Below are 15,956 nucleotides of genomic sequence, written 5' to 3'. Positions count from 1 at the left end.
CATTTTGCCCTTCAGGGAAACGTCCAGAGAAGTTTTCTGTTATCACAATGGGAGAGGGGGGCACAGGGGTGTGTGTTACTGGCACTCGGTGAACAGAGGCTAGGCACGCTGTCAACCATCCTGCAGTGCACAGTAATGACCCAGCAACAAATATCAGTCATGCCGAGGCGGAAGAACCTTTACCTGCCTGACAAAGGCCAGATGCCAAGTGTGTGATTCAGGGCCTCAGGCTTCAGGCCTGAGGTCTGGAATTGAAGGTGAACAGTGGGAGGATCCTGAGAGGCTCAACTGTAAGACTTTGATTCCATGTAAGACTTTGTTTAGGAAAAAAATTCCATTGCTTTCTAAAAAATGGTTTTAAAAACCACCATTTTAAACACACCAAATTAAATGAGTTGTAACATATAAAACATTTAGAACAATGTCTGACACATTATAATAAGCAAAGAATATGCCATACTCTTTCTAGCCTCTGTGTATTAGCATACTCTGTTCCCCCTGCCCTGAATGCCTTTCCTCCCTTTCTCTACCTGGGGAAAACCCCTAACCTTCAAGGCCAGCTCAAGCCTTACTGTGTCCCACTCCACTCTGGAAGGGACTGGTTGCTCCACCCTGCCGTCCCCACGGCCCGTAGACCTACCAGAGAGCTTATTACATTCTGTAGCCATCTCTGACAGGCTGTGTCCCCATGAGGAGGGGCAGAAACCACTTCTCGGTATTGTCATGTCTGACTGGAACAAGGGGCTGAGGGACAGGGAGACAGACAGACAGACAAAGGGAGAGAGAGAGGACTCTAAAGACTTTGGGAAGGAGCAGCTCCTTCCTCCACAGGTCCTGGCTTAGCCCCATGAGTTTTCAGGGAGTAGGTGGACACCCCTGGATCGAGTCCCACAGAGCCAGCTCTGCCTCATTGCTGCCAGACCAGGGCCTTAATCTTGACTTCCAAAGAGACCTCCCAATGCCCTCCTCCATGCAGGCCACAGATGCCACACGCATGGGCACAGCTGCTGAGTGATGGGCCTTGCACTCTCCTCATATCACCTATTTCTGGGCCATGGGATGTTTTCATCTCATTGACTCTCCTAACAAGCACCTTAATCAGTGATCAAACCTACAGAACCCACAATGGACAAACGGACATTGCATGTACTAAGTGATGCACTAAGAGGGACATGAGATTGCCTCTGTGGGGTTCCTTCTTCATATGAACACTGGAAGCTAGTCATGAAGAAACAGACATAGATCCCAAGAGCATGCCTGGAAAACAACTGACTTAGAATCCCAAAGTGTCAGCATTATGAAACTCGAGACATGACAACCAAATGCAGGGTGCGATTCTTCACTGAATCCTCCATCAAGAAAACAAGTTTTAAAAGACATTATTGGGGGCCAGCCTGGTGGCTCAGGTGGTTGGAGCGCCGTGCTCCTAACGCCTAGGTCGCTGGTTTGATTCCCACATGGGCCAGTGGGCTGCGCCCTCTACAGCTAAGATTGTGAACAACAGCTCTCCCTCAACCTGGGCTGTGGTGAGCAGCTGGACGTCAGCGTGGGCTGCTGTGCTGCCAGGAGCAGCCGGGTGCCCAGCGTGAGCGGCTGGCAGCCAGAGAGAGCTGCTGTGAGCGGCCGACCGACTGCCTCAGCATGGGGCGGTGGGGAGCACAAGGCTCATAACACCATCATGGGCCAGGGAGCTGTGTCCTACACAACTGAGAAACAGTGGCTTGGACTGGAGTTGGGGAGGGGGTTGAGGGGGAGAAATATATATATAATATATATGTAGACATTATTGGGACAATTGGGGAAATCAGGAAATATTGTCTTAGATAATATCATGCTGAAGTTAAATTTCTCAAGGGATAATCATATGCTAGAGAATACCGTAGCCCGTTGGGGGGCACGTGGTGAAGTACGCAGGTGTAACTGAGCCCCACAGCCAACATTTCAGTGGTTCAGCATGTCGCACACACAGAAGGCAAATGCGACAAGATATTAACAAATGTGAAATCTAAGGGAATGAGTGCTCAATAAACTATTCTTTTAACTTTTCTGTATGTTTGAAGTTATTTAAAAAGCTGAGAGGAAAAACTCTCAAAATAACTCATCTTACAGATGAAGAAATCGAGGCTCAGAAAGGTTAAAATTCTACCTCAGGTCTGCCTGACTCTGAAGCTCTCGTTCTTTGAAAGTACCCTGCTTCCAACATCCCCGAGTGGGCAGATAGTGCCAAGCAGGCACAACCATAGCCCTGCCAACATCTTTCAGTAAAAGTCAATTTACTCCTGGCAGGGGCTATTCTTAAGGCAATTGGCTAGGAACTCTGGTGAAATTCCAAGGACAGGTTACCCAAGAATCCTCTGCGACTAGGTAGGTGGGTGGATGCAGAGAACACATTTTAAAGGAAAAGAAGACCAGTTTCATTTCAAACCCCAGAGGGAACACATAGCCTAATGGCTCTCTTCCCAGGCCTGTTTATGGGAACATGGCCACACCCACAATGCCTCAGGGCTCCTGTGACTCCTCCCTTTGGCACCAAGATGAGTTTCAGTTCTCTGTGTTGGGTTTTCCAGAAGCCTCTCAGCTGAATGGTGTCCATGAGAAAGGCCCACTTCCATCTGGGGTCTCAGGGGTCCATAGGGGTCCATGGGACCCCCATGCTTGTCATGAGGGATATCAGGCGGGGTCTCTGGTCCCGCTGCCCACATAAGAACACAGGATATGGCGAGGCCAAAAAGGAACACCCACGGAGCCATAGGTAGGCGAGTCGTACCACTATAGTCTCACTGGAGGCTGGATTCACACGACGTGCGACCTGCTGTCCGCTTTTCTGCCTGCCAACCCACCGATTACCCTTGCTAGCTGCAATCCGCCTCTCTGCAATCCGCTCTTGCTAGCTCAGCCACCATCTTCTTGCTAGCCCGCATTTTTTGCTAGCGTAGCCACGGCAGTTATATTAGTGGCCAACGGCTCACTGGTTACAGCTGACGGCCAATTAGCCACAGCTGATGGTCATCTACTACCCGAACCAGCACCCTTCCACGTGAGGCTGAGAGCCTGGAAACTGCTCTCTGGGACTCTGTCCCCACACTGCTCCTCTGAGCCTCAGTGTGCCCTTCAGGGAAATGGGAAGAGGGCTGCAGCAGGAGTAGGAGGCTGCACTTCAAGGACCTGGCACAGGCAGGCCAGCCACAGTGGCCCACATTTGAGAACTGGAAAATTTCATGTAAAAATCCAGTTTCCCAGTCTCTCTTGAAAAACTGGAGATCTGATCACAGTGTGGCTATGCTGCAGCCCCATAATACCCACATGAAGCTGAGCGGTGGTTGCCCACTGGGATGGGGTGGCCTGACCTAGGTCCTGCCTGGAGGGGCCCTCACTTCCAGGCGCCAGCACACAGCAAGTAGATCAGGGCTTTTTCGTATAGCTGCCTACCACAGGCCCTGCAGCCGCTCTTTTCTGCACTTAGGATAGATAACAAATGTCTTTCCTTGGCTCACCGGGCCCCACATGGTAGCCCCAGCCAGTCCGCAGCCCCGTCACCTGCTGGCTCCCCGGGCCCACTTTTCCTGACAGGTGTTGACTTTTTTCTGCTCCAGAGCTCTGCTCATGTGAGGGTGAGACTTGGGAGATCAATAACATAATTACACGTAGCCAGTCTGCAGTTTGGTCCATCCTGACATTCAGCTGTTTCCTCTTCGTTTCTCCTCCCACTGATTAACTGAAGAACTCTGTTCCCTTTCTCAAGGCTACCCATACCTCGTTAATTAACAAACATCCTAACTTGAAAACCTGAAAAGAGCAGCTTCTTTAATGGTCAGGTGCCTGGACCCTAGCAGTTTTTCACAATTCCCTAGTAGACAACTGCAGACAATAAAATTTAAAATAACAAGTGAGGCAGACCTGAGGCCTCAGAAGACCCCAGGAGACGACTTCTCAACTATTAGCCCTCAGGCCTGCTTTCCTTTGTTCTTTCCCATTTACCCGCCTATAACACCTTGTGACGGTCTAGGAATGGGGAGACAGCCTTTGGACAGGAGTCCGCCATCCTCCCAGAATGTCGGCTGTCGTGCAGGGCGGCCTGCGGAGTCTCTGCTCCCGCTCCCCACATAAGAACGCAGGACATGGTGAGGCCAAAAAGGAACACCCACGGAGCCATGGGTAGGGGAGTCATACCGCTATGGTCTCACTGGCGGCTAAATTCACACGATGTGTGACCTGCTGTCTGCTTTTCTGCCAACAGACCGACTTGACTCGACTCACCAACCAGCCCAGCCGCGGCAGTTATATCAGTGGCCAACTGGCTAACCGGCCACAGCTGATGGCCAACTAGCCACAGCCGATGGCCATCTACTACCCGAGCCAGTACCGTTCCACGTGAGGCCGACAGCCTGCAAAATGCTCTCTGGGGCTCTGTCACCACACTCCACCCCTACAGGGTCTCACCTCACAATCTACATGACAAGAGTCTTCCGTGAGGGGCCCTGTGCGAGGAGCCTGGAGGTGAATGCAATATCCTGGACACAGCCAGGCTCTCTGATCACAGCCCGGGTTTCTCAGGGCACCACCAGTCCTTCTGGGCACAGCAAGACTTCCTGGGCTTCTTAGGGTGCCACCAGTCTCCTCCTGCCCTCCTGGCAGGTGGTGCTGTCGCACTGTAACCATGCCCCAGGGCTGTGGCAACACTTGAGGAGGGTGGTGAGCATGCCTGCGTGTCACTGCTTTCACCACCCAGATCCAGAGACGGAACTCTCCTACCGACGTCTGTAAGCTGAGGCCATGTAGCAGGTCCACCCCTAGAATATACTCTGGAATGGGGGAGACATAAACCTTGTAGGTAAGAGGGGGAAGCCTTCCTATACTCAGTGGTAAGGAAACAGCTTTCACAGTCACAGTCTTTCCCCGTAGCCATCAATGCAGATTGCTGGTCCGGGGAACAGTTCTGGGTTCCCACAAACAAGACTGCAGTCTGCGCCAGTGTCAACTAGGGCCAAAACCCTCTGCACATTAGAAGGGAACCAATGTATGGAGAATTCCATGTGGGGCCTCCAGTCCCTGCTCATCCCCTCTGATCCAGTACCTTGGCCCCACCCCTAATCAAGCTGAAAGGAGTCGGCCTCAAGCGGCTGCATGAAGTCCTGGAGGGACACGGGTTGCGCTTTACTTGACTTCTCCTTTAGGCTTCTCGGGAATTGCTGTTCCGGACGCAGCTGTTTCCAAAGTTCCAGCAGGTGTGCATTGGGTTGTCGGTCTATTTTCTTCAGACCGACCCCTGCTGCCACAAGATCACTCCACATCTGCGTGCGTGTTACTCTCTGAGGCCCGCGACCTCGCCCCTTTACTTTTGATTTGGGCTTCCAGGTCTCAACTGTGCAGACGTCCTGTCTTAACTTCCTTTGCCTCTGGCTTTCAACATCCCCCAGGGTGGCCATGGCAGTTGTAACTTCATGAATCCGCTGCCTCACATAGGGCATAAGAATGGCAACCAAGGATCCAAAAGCACTCGCAGGTGCAGTATCCAAAACCAGGTCTCTTGTGCTGGCTGTAAAAAGCTCGTCATCCGGCCCCTGCATATTAGGGTTGAAAATAGCGTGTCTCATACCCATTTCACGGATGATTTGCATGAGTTCCGTATATGACTGCCATTGACTCACAGTGTCTGGCAGCTCGCCAGCCTGTCCCCACACTGTGCGTACCGCAGCAGTGAGCCACTCCATTAGAGAATGGTTGCCCTCGTTTTGGGCCAACCTATGGCAGTTCTGTAACCTTTGTCGCAGGGACGGATGCACTGTCACAAAGGCTAGCTTTTCCATCTCGCCTGAGGAGCAGAGAATGTTATCTGCTCCCTCATCCCATAAACGCAGTAGCCAAGCCGAGACTGGCTCTCCATGGCGCTGTCTGTACCGCCGCCCAAGCTCCTGCAACTCAGTGGGAGTGTAAGGGGTGTAGGTTGTGAACTCAGTCACAGCTGGGTTGCCTGCAGCAACGCCCCCGGGGCCCAAAGGTTGCTCACGTTTTACCCTTTGCTTCAAGATTGGCCGGGCTTGGGGGTTGGGAGCTACATTGTCTTCACTCCCTTCCTCCGCCTCTGCCTCAGAGTCTCCTCTGTGGGGCCCTTCTTCTAACAGGCAGACCAGAGCTTCCAGCGCTTCCAACCAGGACACCTGGTCCAGCACCTGGGCCATTTCATTAGGCACATTTTCCGTGTTGAGACTCAAGACCCTGAGGAACATCCAGCCCACACGGCCGGCTGTACCCTTCGTCTCCTCCGGCAACTGCTCAGCCAGAGCTTGCAGGGCCCTCTCCACGCTGGCCGGAGAGCCGTCCATGTCCTCCCACCCCTCCTTGGGGGTCCAACTCCTGAGAACAGTGGCCACCGGGCACCACACACTGTGTGGGGGCCACACGTCCTCGTGCCCAGAGTCAGACTCCATTCCTACCTGGCCGGAATCCTGCTCACTGTGCCAGGTGTCTGAGTGGGTGGAGGCCTCGGTGTAAGATGTCCACAAGCCTCGGAGCCTAAGGCCGGAGAAGATCACCAAAATGAAGGCAACGCCTTCCATGGCCAAGAGGGTAGTGTGCCAGCTGGAGGCTTGAGTCTCCCAGGCAGACCGCGCCTCCCGTTCCCGGTGTCGCTCCTCAAGAGCCTCCCGAAGCTGGGCCTCTCACACTCACAAACTGCTCCACCATGCTTTGGTAGGTTTTGGCTGGCACCGTACCCTGCTTATGAAACTGAGCTTTTATACATGTAAACTGCTCCAGTACCTTCCAGAGAGTTTTGGCTGACACCCTACCCTGCCGACTACGCCATGTGTCGTGCGGGGCGGCCTGCGGGGTCTCAGCTCCCGCTCCCCACATAAGAATGCAGGATATGGTGAGGCCAAAAAGGAACACCCACGGAGCCATAGGTAGGGGAGTCATATCACTGTATTCTCGCTGGCGGCTGGGTTGGAGACACAGGAAGCAGGAGCCACACTGTCCGCAACGCGCTGTCCTAACTGCAATCCGTGCTTGCCAGCCACCATCTTCTCGCTAGTCCCCCATTTTTTGCTAGTGTAGCCACAGCTGATGGCCAACCAGCCACAGCCGATGGCCATCTACTACCCGAGCCAGCACCTTTCCACGTGAGGCTGAGAGCCTGGAAACTGCTCTCCGGGCTCTGTCCCCACACTGGCATTCTGAATAAACCTGCTTTTCTTTCCACCAACCTTGTCTCTCAATTTTTACCTTTTGCAAGTGGCAGCCAGCCAGCTGGACCTAGCACAGTATCACTCGGACCCCTCCTCTGCCTGGGACACTCCGCCTGCTTCTGTGTGAAGGGCTCCTCAAGGCCTGGTGCAAGGCCAATGCCTGGGGAAGCCTTCCTTTCCTCAGACTGTTAGGATTCGGCTTGACTCTCTCCTGTCACTTCGCACGTTCCCTGCACAGCTTGCTGTGGTTTGCCCAAATACAAACGCTTGGAAGATGCTGCATACTGCTCATCTTCCCAACTCTGAGGGGCTAAATTGTGACTTCTCTCCAATTCCTATGTTGCAGTCCTAACCTCCTTTACCTCAGATATGACTGTATTTGGAGATAGCACCTTTCAAGAGGTAACTAAGGTGAAATGAGATCATATGGGTAGGCCTACCGATGTCCTTGTAAGTAAGAAGAGGAGATTAAGACACAGACACACACCGAGGCAGGATCATGTGAGGACACAGGAAGAAGACAGCCATCCATAAGCCAAGGAAGGAGACCTCAGAAGAGGCTGTGGCCAGAGTGAGGGGCCATGCCCTGTGCTAAGCCAGGTGACCCTCCAAGGAACTGGGCCAGTGGCCCCTGCAGCCCTGGCCTGGCCTGTCCACTCTTCTAAACCTATGCCAGGCACTGAGAGCAGAAGGGGTAGTGCTGCCCTGATGAGTGCTTAGACCAAGGAGGGGGCCCTAGGACTCTCCTTCCACAGCCAATGTTCAGTACCTCCCTCCTCTGGCCAAGGTTCTGTTTCCCCTAGCATCCGGACAGCCCAATAAACAGCTGATGAAAGACAGATGAACGGAGGCCTGGGCCACCCTCTGAGTCATGGGACACAAAGGTGACGCTGTATGCCCACTGTTTTGGTGCAAGGGCTCTGAGGTGACCTGCCTGAGTCTGAGTCCTATGAAAGACAGCTGGAAGGGCTCTGACAAGAGCCAGCTGGCAGTGCCTCTGTGCCCCTGGCTTTCGGTGGCCACTGTGCAGTCCCCCTGGGGACTGAAAAGGCATACAAACATTCTGGGCTCTGACTAGTTGTGCAACTGTGAGCAAGGGGCCTCAGTTTCCTCACTCGCAGAATGGGGATGAGTTATATTAAACAGAGGTGCTCCCTGCCTTCCCAGTCCCGGCCTCCTCTTGCATGAGTACTCCTGGCGATGCTGTGGGGTCAGAGAAGAACACCAGGAGCATCTCCACAGAGGAGGTGGGTCTTGTTTGGGCTTGAAGAATGGTACGGAGAGCAAGAAAGGAATGAGGTCCCAGGAGAGGCAAAGTGAGAATTCCCATATCCATGGTACAAGTGCAGAAAATGAAGCCCAGAGCAGGCAGCCCGGGCAGACCTGCACTCCCCATCCCATGCCCTTTCCCACTGGCCACAGGGTTCTAGAGAACACTGCACATCTGAATCCAGCCCTCTCCACACGCGTCTTTCTCCCCTTCCTTCCCAATCCCTGCTTGGACAGCACCTCCTCTGGAAAGTTTGCCCTGACTCTTCCTCAGGATGGCCACTCCCCCCACCCCCGCCCCAGTTCCTGGTCGTGTGCCCCTATGGACACTAGCCAAGCTGACCACAAATTGCTGGTCTGTACCTTCATCTCTCCCAAAGGAGGTGCATTAGGGCAGGACTCTGTCAGAATGATCTTGGCATCCTAGCCCGGGCCTCTACTGGAGTTTGCTGAGTTGGATGGACTGATGTCTTCTCCTTTAAAGTTGTCTTTAAAGAACTAGAGCCCCCAAAGCCATGTCATCAGGAGACAGCTGTGCTGAAGAAGTCCAATGACGCTGACGCCTGCCTACGTTGGAGGAATTTCTGGGGAGGCCCACAGCACACCAAACACCAGACTCATTGGCCCCCACAGGCCTGAGTTCATCCATTTGTTCATTCCAGTGCAGTCTGTTCCACTAAACTCCCTCATTTATTCATTTGTGTAAGCAACATTTCCTACTCCATGGAAAGCCATACGCTTTGGCTTGGCAAACCATAACTGGGATGGTTGGAAAGAGCTTCTGGGCTTGGAGGTCAGGAGGTAGATGGGAGGACACTCCAGAGGATTCTTCAGTCTGCCTTCCCCTGATGGGTCACACTGCAGAGCCAGCAGAGAGGCCGGTGGGCCAGTAAGCTGCTGAAACGCAGCTGCACCCACAAACAGAGAGCTGGGGCAGGCCCCCTGAGCTGCTCCCTGCTCCAGGGAGCCTTAAACTGCAGCAGTACAACCCTGGGCTTCTCTCCTCTGGCTCCCAACTTGCAGAAATGCTCTCTCCTCCTCCACCTGGCACTGGATGGCTCTGGTTTACTGAAGAGTCTTTCACAAGTAAGGCACTTCAAAAAGGTTAAAAGTAATATGTATGGGAGGAATCGGTAGGAAAAGACAAGCAGGGGGTCGAGAGTGGGCAGTGGGGGTGGGTGGGATGAATCTGACCAGTTATATTTAATAACAAGCTTAAAAGCCACAAACAGGAAGCAGACCTATTAAATAGGCAGAACTGACCTAACAAAGGAATGTGAACTCCATTTGACTGAAGCAGCGTCACCATGTCTCCCCTCCCACCCAGCAGTCAGGGCCCCCAAACAAGCCTCCTCTTGCATTCTGGCCTGTTCTGGGAACACCCCCAACTCTGAGTTTGCCTTGGGCTAGAGGAAGGGGAGCTGAGGGGAAGGTCAGCGTGATCCTATCCACTCCCAGAAGAAGCACACAGATATACCCTCCCCTCTGTCTGTACCAGCAGGGCCCCAAGTAGCCTGGGGGAGGGGCAAGTGCTTTGGGGTGCAGCCCCTCCCTCCAGGTAGCTCTGCTTTTGCTCTCCTGGCACCCTGCACTCCTCCTTCCCAGAGCGCCCACAGATGTATGCCCAGGGACCTGCGGACGGAGGCCTGGACACGGGTCTGCCTGGCTCATGCCCTGTGTGTGTTCTCTGGAGCCCAGAGCAGGGCACTGGGAGCCACAGTTTGGCTGAGGTGAGGACCAGGAGCAACTGAGGAGCAGTGGATGAGGTAGGACAGGAGCCTGGAGCCCCACATCAGGGTTGGAGGCTCCCATGGATGTGTCGCCTTACTAACCCCAAGGGAGTTCCTTTATAGGGTGATGGGGCTCAGCCCCACCTTGACAGGGCTTTGGGGCACAAATAGCAGAGGCAAGTGTGCAGGAAAGCAAGCCTCTGGTGACCACTACCCTCCCTCATGAGAGGGCAAATGCCACACATGACCCTCTGGGCTTTAGGAAGGATTTGGGAGGCAAGGCTCCAGCCAGGCTCTCGGGAGAGGAGGGGCTGGCTTCACATGCGAGTGGCCAGGGAGCTGAGAATCCTGCTTTGTAGCTGGGGCCAGGGTGGCACCCATCTGGAGATTTTACTCAGAAAGCTGCACGCCACAACGGCCTGATCCAAGCCCCCGTGACTGCTCACCCCTCCCAGGGCCTGGCACAGCTCTGTAGCTACGCAGAGCACAGCAACATGCTGACGTGACGGTACCTGCAGAATCCTCCACCTTTGCTGTACGCTGGGTCACTGACACAGCACAATACTGGAAGATGGGAGGCAGCAGCGCATGGTGACTTCCATCAAGTTGCTAACATTGAAACACCCCTGGTCCTTACCCTGCCACCAGGGGCTACAGCAGAGCCGTGGCCAGCGTCCCACAGCCCTCCACACTCAGGCACTCCTGCCCAAGGCCCTGTCCTGAAACGCACAGCGGCTCATCCTCACCGCAAGGCCTCGGCACTTGTCTCCCTCCCCATCGGTGCTATGTTCCTCCCTAGGTGTCTGTGCGGCCCCCTGCCTTCCTTCAGTCAGGCCTCCACTTAACTGCCCTGTCCGGACTGCATACGCAACAACTCTAAGCCCTCTCCCTGCTTTACTTTTCTGTGCAACATAGTCTACGCTCACTGGTTCACGCCTGTTCCCTCCCACAACCACAGCACCATGCCTGGTACGCAGTAGGACCTCAGAAAAAGGGGTGTGGAAAGGGTGCACGAATGATGAAAGAGCGTACGAGTGATGGAAGAGCTGGCAGAGCTAAAGCAATCCAACGACTCTGTCTCCAGCAGCAAATGCACATTCCTGATCCCACTGTGCGCAAGGCCCAGCTCAGACTGAGTGGAGGCTCAGCAGGGCCTGCTGGTCTCAAAAGGAGGTAGCAACTCACATTCCGGGAAATGCTGCTGGCTACCAAGACAGCGTGCCAGGCCCTTGGTGCTCTTAATCACCAACTCTCTCCCTCAGAACTGCCTGTCAGATCAGCATTACAATCCCCACTTCACAGACAAGCCATGTGACATATCCAAGGTCACCCTACACGGTCACAGTGAAGTGAGAACTCAGATTCAAACCTTGACCTTGGCTCAGACCAGATGCTGACTCCACACCAGGCTCCTCTAGGACCCACTCGCTTTCCAGCCACAAAGTGGTGGGACCAGAGGCTATGGCACCTGCGTGTCAGCACAGGCAGGCCTAGAATCCTGAGCCAAGGGTGCACTGTCAGGGGCATTGTTTCTGCCGTCTCTCCATGACTTGCCAGCATCCATGAGCAAGAGAAAATAACCATACTCACCAGGGATGTGGATCTTGATCTTGCCACTCTGGCCAAAGGCGCTGTCAATGACCCCCAGCTCCCCAGTGGACAGGTACACCTTGAGCCCCACAAAGAGCTGGATGTTGGTCTCCTTTTTGAAGAGGGAACGGCCGATCACGTTGTAGTCGTCTATCACCTGTGCCGACACACCCAGCCCCAGAGAGAGATAGCATCAGTGTGCGCTGGAAAAGGCCAAGGTCCGACCCTCCCAGATGATGAGTCCATTTTATGGCTAATGAAAGGCACTGAAGCCATTGTGATGATGGTTCCTCATCACTATTGCCACCCACCACCACCGACACCACTGAGCCTGGGCTGTGTGCCAAGCAGCTGAGAGGGCCTTATGAGGATCAGTATGCTTAGCCCCCAGCAGCCACACGAGGGGCACTTTCTCGACTTTACAGATGAGGAAATAGAGGCATAACACAGTTAGGCCGTCCGCCCGAGGTCACAGAGCTCACAGGACACTGGTAGCTGAAAATCCAAAGCCGCCGGGCCTACACCTCCCTCTGTGTGGCCATTATGCCCAGCCTGCCCCTAGCACTGGTCTAATGACTGTTAGTGGCACTCTCCTCATGAAAGCTTTCCCAGATACCTCAGGCAGAGAGGATGACTCCTGAGCCTGCATCCAGGCTTTCTAGAAGATGCCTCATCTTCTCTCTGGTTTCCTCTCCCATGAGGTGCCTCTGAGAACCTGGCCTCTGCCACCCAACCCGATACAGGCACTTTTAGCCCACATGTAGGGTGACCTTGGATATGTCACATGGCTTGTCTGTGAAGTGGGGATGGTAATACTGATGCATTTTAGCCCAAGGCTTTACTCATTCCGCCCAGAGGCCCCTGCCTGGCCTGGCCCACATCTACTACATAGCCCCACCGCCCCCTCCTCCATGACACCCTCCTTTCTCTATCCCAGCAGAAGTCCCATTTTCCATTGATTCCCTAGTGTCCATGGGCACTCTGCTGCTGAGCTCGTGCTCCCTCACCTCTTGGTGGAGGCCTGGGCTGAGAGGAGGGACACAGGTGTGTGTGAAAAAGTCAGATTGGTACAGCTCTGATTTCACCACAAGCTGTGTTCATCTTGAACCTTCTCCCCAGAAACTGAGCCTAGAAAAGACTAAAGGGCTACTTTCCCTCTCCTGAGGCTTTTCAAAGCTCAGGTACCCTCTTCAGGGAAGGAGGCATGGCCAGAACACTGCCAGGTGGCCTCCCTGCCCTGCCCAGCTCCTCCCCAGGGCCTGTGCCAGGAAGGTCCTGGGCCTCTATGTAAAAGAGAAGTAGGGATGTGTCTCTCTGTGTGTGTGTGTGTGTGTGTGTGTGTGTGTGTGTGTGTGTGTGTGTGTGTGTTAAAGACCAGACCAGACCATCCCCCAGAGGACTTCGGCAGGGCTGACAGTTTCTTCCTGAGATTTGCTTTTCTTTGGAGTGGGGCCCATGCTCCACCTGGCCTTGGGGGCCACAGGAGAAATTCGGGAGCTTCCTCCTTATTCTCCAGGCTCCGTGTACTGGCCTGCGTAATTTCTGGGGACAGGGTCTGGTCCGAGCAGGCGCTGGCACAGGCAGCAGCGTAGAGGCTGGAGGTATTATCAGTGGTGGGACCTGCCACCTCTACCAGGATCCCTTACTGAGGCGGAAACTCCTGGGGGACCCCCGTGAGCTGGGCTGTCTTCAGCCTCAGAAACTTTTGCCCAAGATTCAGCCAAGGGCCCCAAATGGATTGTTCTGAAAAGCAGAAACTGTCCCATTTGCCCTAAAAACCTTTTGGAAAAACATATCCTATTCTATTTGATTCATAGCGCCAGATAAAAGGTACTCACATTCCTCCTCTCCCCAGTGATGGATGAATCGGATACAAACAACGATAAGAATAATCATTTCCACTTGCACAGCCCTTTATAATTCACAAACCTCATTCCCATACGCGAATCCCTCCCCGTCCTGCAGGACTCGGCTCCAGCAGAGGAACCTTGTGGCTGTGGGCTCTGCCCTCCCCCCCCAGCTCTGCCCTGCCTGTAGATGCTACTTCTCCTGCTGCAGTGGGCATCCAGCAAAGCTGCTGGGTGACTGAATGCAGATGATTCTTCTGAACTTCCAAACATGCAGAGTCAGGGCAAACAGATGTCACCAGCCCCAAACTCTTTCCTAGGCTTCCTAGGTCCCAGACCATTGTCCCCACGCCCACCAGAATAGCCTGCATGTGGAGCTGCGTGCCCAGCATGGCCAGGAGCCTGGGAGGCAGGGCCCATCTACTCACATTCAGCAGCTCAGCCTGGCATAGTCAGTGCTCAGGACCCCAATAGCTCTGGACTAGCCATTCCACATTTCCTATGACTGAAGTCGGTCATTGCTGCCAACTGTCCCCAACTCAGCCTCTGCCTATCACTGGGAGAAAGAGAACACCTCAGAGCCCCTCAGCCTCTCAACCCTCAGAACCTCTCAGCCCCTCAGCCTTTGTTGACCAAGGCATTAGGGGATCCCACTGACCCCTTGAGCACCTTTGTTTACAGGTTTTTCATTCCTACTTCAGAGAAGGCAGAGCTGAACTCAGAGACAAGATCTGTGACTGTGGTCACCAGTCAGTGGTGCAGCAGAAATGCAAACCCAAGTCTGCTGGGCCTTTGCGCAGCAGAACAAGACTGTGGCTGACTCATGCCAAGTTGAAGAAGCGGGCAGGTGGTACTGCCAGGGTGTCCTGCGCTTGCTGGGGCAGCCTGGCAGGGTCCCCGGCTTTGGCTAGCCTGAGACAGATGTGGCTGAGACACAAGACCTGCCCCCGCACAGCAGCTGGCCGAGAAATGAAAAAGGACAGAGCTTGTACCAGGAGCTTCCACCCTACTCAGAGAACCATCTCCTAAAGGCACCAGTGGAACCAAACAAGTAACACAGGCAGGTGTTCCTCACCACATTCGTAGTACTGTCCTCCCTTTCTTCCATCGAGAGCCTGCCATGTGCCTGGTAACAAATCAAAGCTCCTGCTTCAAGGGACTCGTACCTGTCCTAGGGAAAGGGAATGTTTACATCTGCCTCTGCCCCACTGCCTGTGGACTGTGTACTGGCAGACAAGGTGCCCCATTTCTGTGCCAGCTTCCGACGCCTTGCAAGGACCCCCAGTCACGGCCTTCTTGCCGGCTGTGTCCTCAGACGCCATGGCTGACTGTACCCTGCCTCCTGCCCCCGCTCCTCTGCAACCCCACTGCCCGTCTCTATCTTCAGAGGGCAGACTGCTCCCTCATGCATGTCACAGCTTTATTTGTTACTCTTCATTGATCCCAACCAGGACACAAGGTTCGTGAAGGCAAAAACATGTCTTTCTCCACTACGCCTGCATTCGCTCACTGGCTGCTCCTTGAAGGCCGGAGTAAATGTTGAATGCGCGCCTCACCATGGTTGTTGGGACATGTGCAGTGTTTGCTCATGTCTGCGGTCTTTCGTTTGTTAACAGCTTCATTGAGGCACAAGTGACATACAACAGCACGCACATATTTAAGTGTACATAATTTGATACGTTAGGATATGTGTACATAAAACCATCACCACAAACTGCTGAACATACACATATCTGTCACCCACCCCCAAAACAATTTTCTCGTGCCCCTTTGTCGCACTTCCCTCCCTCCTTTTCCGAGCTCACGTTGGGCACACCCTCCTTCAGGCAGCTTTCCCCCATGGCAGGCCCCTCCTATCCCGGCCGGTCTGTCTGTCTCCACCACCAGACAGACCGGGAGTCCTGTGCAAACAACTCGACACTTACATGGCCCTCCCTGATCAGTAGCAGGTCCCAGTAAATACGTCCATGATATGGAGGTGGGGAGGGAGACGCCAGTGAGAGAAAGTGGCTCTTTGGGAGTAAAAGAAAATCACTCTAGTGGGTGTGGTTGGGGGAATACGCTCATCAAAGGGTGAGCCAGCAAACCTGCCCTGGCCCTAGCTGTCTCGCGCACCCAGTGCTGGTCTCTCCCAAGCTAGAACACAGCTGGCCCATTGCTGGGCTTTCCAATGGCCTGGTCCTGGACTTCCTAGCGACCAGAGCCCGGGGGTGGCAGGCGTGCTACCTATTAGCAAAAAGGCCTTTCACAAGACTTTTATGTCCTCCCTGCCCCCTCCTTTCTTTTTGTTATAAATATATTAACAAGCTAAATGCCATGGAGACAGTGGAAGATCC

General features: G+C 54.0%; 1 protein-coding gene across 3 annotated transcripts in view; it reads right to left on the bottom strand.

Annotated features, from left to right (window-relative positions):
• The window catches only part of EEFSEC (eukaryotic elongation factor, selenocysteine-tRNA specific), a 329,667-nt gene that overhangs the window by 89,716 nt on the left and 223,995 nt on the right, over nucleotides 1-15,956 (bottom strand). For all 3 annotated transcript variants that reach the window (XM_081079076.1, XM_081079075.1, XM_081079077.1), the window contains one exon: nucleotides 11,774-11,930. In XM_081079076.1, coding sequence (XP_080935202.1) covers nucleotides 11,774-11,930 — 157 coding nt within the window. The remainder of the gene's footprint in view (nucleotides 1-11,773; nucleotides 11,931-15,956) is intronic.

The sequence above is a fragment of the Rhinolophus hipposideros genome, assembly GCF_964194185.1.
Source record: "Rhinolophus hipposideros genome assembly, chromosome: 17".
NCBI classification, from domain to species: Eukaryota; Metazoa; Chordata; class Mammalia; order Chiroptera; family Rhinolophidae; genus Rhinolophus; species Rhinolophus hipposideros.
The sequence above is the reverse complement of the archived record's forward strand: the minus strand, read 5'-3'. Positions and strand labels throughout refer to the sequence as shown.